General features: G+C 42.6%; 1 protein-coding gene across 4 annotated transcripts in view; it reads left to right on the forward strand.

The window, feature by feature from the left end:
- The window catches only part of TRIP12 (thyroid hormone receptor interactor 12), a 182373-nt gene that overhangs the window by 140663 nt on the left and 36254 nt on the right, over nucleotides 1-5456 (forward strand). For all 4 annotated transcript variants that reach the window (XM_019503595.1, XM_019503597.1, XM_019503596.1 and 1 more), the window contains 4 exons: nucleotides 650-685; nucleotides 768-863; nucleotides 2186-2278; nucleotides 2424-2585. In XM_019503595.1, the coding sequence (XP_019359140.1) occupies nucleotides 650-685; nucleotides 768-863; nucleotides 2186-2278; nucleotides 2424-2585 (387 nt within the window). The remainder of the gene's footprint in view (nucleotides 1-649; nucleotides 686-767; nucleotides 864-2185; nucleotides 2279-2423; nucleotides 2586-5456) is intronic.

The raw sequence follows: 5456 nt of genomic DNA on the forward strand, positions 1-5456 counted from the left end.
CTTCAGTTAAAGTGTCTCTGCTACTATTTTGGAGCGCTGGGACACCGAATACGTGAGATGCCAAGGCTGCTGGAGCGTGTTGTTAATTAATCAGTCTGCTCAAATGTGCTGTAATTACAGCATGTTGGAGCAGGCATCCCACATGTCTACTGGCACCCAAAGGTGAGTTAGAGAGAAGCGGGTAAGTTCCTATTGTTAGATGCTTGCCATAGACTTAAAGGTAACAAGTGACTGTTTTTAGACCCTGTCCAAGAGCAGGATGTGTGGAGACTTCTTAGTCCTGGAAAGAATGAACTTGGTGTAGGCAACTGGCTCTGGATATTTGAGAGAGGGGAAAATATAATTCAAAAGGACCTTAACATATATAAGTAGAAGTGTTTTTAATGTCTTCTAAAATTTTTTACCGTTCTCTGCTATGGAGAGGGTATTTCTGCTTTAAATTTTTGGTTTTGAATTCCATTAATAACTTTCGTGAAAGGTTATTATAGCTGATTTTGAAACTGTCCTAATGTTCCAGAGTCTTCAGTCAAGCAATAGAAAATGCTTATAACAGGATTGTGATTTATTTTATAGAATGGTATCTTCTGTAAATCTGGCATCTTACACTAATTTAGACCAGAACTGATTGGGTATTCCTTTTCTTTTATAGATAACATTGCTACAGATGGAACACAACTTTGACATTGTAAGTGATATGAGTTTATTATAAATCAACTCTTTTCTGCACGTTTAATTTAGATAATCATGGAGAAAATTTCTTTTTCTAGATGAACCATGCTTGTCGAGCCTTAACGTACATGATGGAAGCACTTCCCAGGTCATCTGCTGTAGTGGTAGATGCAATTCCTGTCTTTTTGGAAAAGGTAGCGTTAATTGTATCTTCCACAGTTAAAAGTACATGCCTATCAAACTGAAGGATAACTTTTTACTTTCTGGGTAAACTGTTTAGTCTGACTGTGTATAATATGGTAGCTAATATGCATTGCTGCAGATGTCTGCTGAAAACTAGCCCAGCATATTGCTTACAACTGGATTACAGTAACTCTGCCAGTGCTGTGGAGATAAACCTAATCTAGTGTTAAACTAGCTAGTTTGGATACTGCTAGCAGTGTAGCCTCAGCAGCACAAAGTTCAGCACAGACTAGAATCCCATCTGTGTGTGTTAATTTGTTTAAGTGGGTTTCATGGCTCATGTTGAGTCCTATGCTGCCAGGCAGCGTTGTTAACAGGATCTGCACTCGCTAGATAGGCTTATTTACAAGAGCTTCAGGCACTGCAGTGTAGACAAGTATGGTAACCTGTTCTTAGTCCCATATTGTTAATTATAACCTACTCTTGTGTGTTTCTACAACAGCTGTAATCAAAGGAAGTGCTTGAGCTACCTTCAGACTTTGAGGGCTTCTGGTCTTTCTTTCTATGTAGTTTGCCCTGGATTTAAAAAAAAAAAAGGCTGGTGACCTAGCTTTGGTTTTAAGAACCCAAGAAAGTTTTTTAATGTGGGGATACATTGCAGTATGGTGGTGTTAGCTGTATCTACAGACAAGAAATTTTAGTTGGCTGCTTTTCAAAACCGTAACTTTTTACTAACTATCTAGAGGAAATGGCAACAGTGATCTCAGGCCCCTGGGTGTATTTGTGAAGGAGTACACTTGGTTCATGTTGTTAATGATTTTTTTTGCTTCATTCTTTTATTGTAACCTTTCCTGTTTTGAGGACTGGGGACTTTTTTTCAAGCAGTGTTGCCTTGGGAGAGGATTTAAATACCACTTGCTTTGAGAATCCCCCTCAATTCAAATTAAAATCTTTTTGCAGAGGTGAAAGTGTTATGAAGCCAGTTGCAGGTTCAGTTTTTGTTTCTTTAAACAGTACTAAAACCTTGAGACACTAAAGATACATTGCATGGACTTTTCTTAAGGACTTCAGGGATATTACTTTAACAAGAAAAAATGAACTCTTGATTTTAATTTTTGTTTAAGGTAAAGAATAAGCTGATGTACTTGTGTTTTGAGTTTATTTTGCAAAAATGTGTCCTCAGACATACTGGTTTTTAATAGAGAGAATTTTTAGATTATATTAGAAAATAGTAAGTATTATAAATGGAGAACAGAATATTTACTTTTGTACATCTGCCTTGAAAACCAAATTTAACTGGTAATTCACTTGCTTGTTTTCTTCTTTGTCCTAGCTGCAAGTTATTCAGTGTATTGATGTGGCAGAGCAGGCATTGACTGCCTTGGAGATGTTATCTCGCAGACATAGTAAAGCTATATTGCAGGCAGTAAGTATTATATTATCCCCAACAAAGAGAGAGGACTCTTATAAGTTCATAGAACATAAACTGCATGGTGCACAACTTCTTCCCAAATTTATAACTATTTCCACCAACAGTGAGCTTTTGGTGTAACAGTTTTTTTGTATTATAGGGTGGCTTGGCAGACTGCTTGCTGTATCTGGAGTTCTTCAGCATAAATGCCCAGCGGAATGCACTAGCCATTGCTGCTAATTGCTGCCAGAGCATCACACCTGATGAGTTTCACTTTGTTGCAGATTCTCTGCCATTGCTTACACAAAGATTAACCCATCAGGTAAGAAGCCTCTATAAAGGTGGTGTAGTCTTCATTTTTACATGTTAAGGAAATGAGATGCTACCTGTAGTGGTCCTATTTTGAACTCCCACCTCCCTCTTCCACTGCTTCCCCATGCATCGCCCAGATTCACTCTCAGCTTCCTGTGCTACATTGCACTGTCCCACTCCTGGGGTGGAGACACGAAGCAGCAGTCAGAGGAGGGAAGGGGAGCTGGGGACTCTTGCTCTGGCTATTGCAGCCAGAGCAGAAGAAGAACAGTGGCTGGGCAAGAATCTGGGGCCACAACTTAACTCCTAGCCGGCTGCCAATTGGACAACCCTGACTTAAGTGACACTAATAACCCTATCACTGGAAATGAGGAAAACAGATATCATCCACTAGAAATTTCTGACGTTACTTCTTGATGCTTGATTAGAAAACATATCCAGGATCTGAAGAACAAGTATAAAATGGCACAGAGGATTATTTAAAAACTTTTTGAATGGCTGTTTTGCATTGTTCAGTTTCTCAAGATTTGCAGTACCAATGACAAAATTATGACTAGTTCATATAAATCTGTGGATTTGGATTATTACAACTTTTCGAACCACAACAGTGATTTCAACACTAGTTCAACGTAATTCCAGTTGCAGGTGGTAGTTACTTTTTCTGAAACAGTCATGTTCTTAGCTTGATAATGGGTGTTTGATGGTAACATACACGAGTCACACTCTAGCACAAAGCTACCTTTCCTTGCATTCCACAGTGGTAGGATTCCTCTAAAAGCTTGTAAATGATAGTCTGGGAATTCCCTCCTTGGGGACTTTAACCCAGTGTTAATAAAAATGATGAGAAAATACCCTGAGTCACTGGCTGTGCCCTCTCCCCCAGTAGTCTTTCATAAGTATGCACTTTCAGACCTCATCTAAAACATGTCTTAAGTTGGTTTCTGCCTTCCACATCCTTAAATTTTCTTCCCTAAATTGCATGGCACTTCAGGGAAAGGAGATTATACGCATTGAATATTATTTTATATGCATAAAACTAAGCCATTCAGATGTATATCTAGATTTTTTTGTGGCTTCTGCTGAAAGGGCTAAGGAGCAGCAAGCATCTTCCCAGAGCCAAAGTGGGTCTCTTATTTTCGAGTTGTCGTATCTTTTGAATAAGAAAAATCCCTGAAGGTGGTTTGGAGCTTGGGCAGCCTCTGGGAGATGTTTGGGTAACATTGCCATGTCTTGGATATTGTGAGAACTGTCGCATGGAGTCTCCTATATACTTTTTATTCACGGGTGCAAATTGGAGACTAGTTCTGATAGTCCTATGATTGTATCTTTTCGGTATCAGGGCAACTGCTGTAATTTTTAAAAGAATGGAACCTGCAAGACGGTTACTTACAGAAATCATGACTCTGTCACTTAGATTTCTGGGCGTTCTTTAATGTGTTGACAACCTGCACTTACCTGCTGTTAAGAGTTCTGCCCTTGTAAAAATGTAAGGACATGATTTGTGGGTTGCACCTGTCCCACATTGCATACACTCTGATATGGGGAACAATGAGGCCCTTAAATTGCAGGGATAGTCGCAACAGAAGCTGTTACTTGGAAGGGTCTAATCTCATGTGCATATGCACCAAGAGCGGAATTCCTGTGGATATCATCTCAGGCCACTCTTGTTGTAAGGTAACTGTTTTCATTCACCTTGCACATATCTGTGCTGTTGGTGATGTGTTATAGATTGCTTTTTTAATAGGCCTGGTAGATCATTAGGAGTTGTAATGTTTTTTTTAAATTTAAATTTTGTTATATTGAAAGTGAAATTGAGGGTGTTTATAACTATAAATACATTCAAAATACTAAAATGTTAGGTATTCCCTGGCAAGAAAAGCCACTAGAACTTGTGGCCTAACATTTAGTATTGTATGTGGTGTAAAGGTACAGTACATGCATAAAGTGAAGGAACCTAATGTGGATTTTCTATGGAAGGGCACAGCTATTTGTATTGCTCAGTGAGAAGTTAAGCTGGGGTGGGCAAAATATGGTAGTCAGAGGAATTTGGTCCTGCCTGCAGTGGGTACCTCAGTCCCACCTGGCCCAGGTGCTGCCCAGCTCATGGTGCATCCCACTACCCTGGGTGTATAGTAGGGCTGGAGCAGCTCTGTGGCTTGATTCCATTTCTAGGCAGTCCAGGCAATGGCAGCTCCTTCCAGCTACCTCCACTGCTGGCTCTTGCTGCTGGCCCCATGGAGACTGGTGGGGACCCATGCGCACAGTCCCAGCCCTGGCTCAGCCCACCCCATGCCCTCTCTGGACCTGACGGAGCAGACCAGCTCTGGACCAGCTGGGACTTTATGCACATAGCCCTGGCCCTGGGCTGCCCCATGCCCACTCTGGACCCACCCACCGAGGATGAGCGGCAATGGCTAGGCAGAAACTGCTGCTGAGCACAGGAGAAAAGCAGCTGCCACCTCCTTACTGCTGCCAGGCCCTTCTTGCTGCCGTCTCCCAGAGCCCACACCCAGGCTGCCCCGTGGATTCTCTCCACTGCCACCAATGCTGTCTCTGAGCTGCTGCAGCAAGAAAGGCCTCATAGTGGCAAGGGAGAGGCCACTTTTACCCAGCAGCTTATAGATTCATAGATGTTCTCCTGGCTAGGCCTGTGCTGCTCATTGTGGGTGGGTGGATCCAGAGCAGGCACGGGGCTGGCCGGGGTCAGGGCTGTGTATGTGGGTCCCGGCTTGTCCGGAGCTGGTCCGCTCCAGCTGGGTCAAGCCCAGAGTGGGTGTGGGGTGAGCAGAGGCCAGGGCTGTGTGCTCAGCTGCTGATGATAGGGAGGGACTACAGGGTGTGCAGGCGCTGGGCTGATGCGGTGCAGGGTGGGGGGGGGGGG

The sequence above is a fragment of the Gavialis gangeticus genome, unplaced genomic scaffold, assembly GCF_001723915.1.
Source record: "Gavialis gangeticus isolate Ggan-Ray unplaced genomic scaffold, GavGan_comp1, whole genome shotgun sequence".
NCBI classification, from domain to species: domain Eukaryota; kingdom Metazoa; phylum Chordata; order Crocodylia; family Gavialidae; genus Gavialis; species Gavialis gangeticus.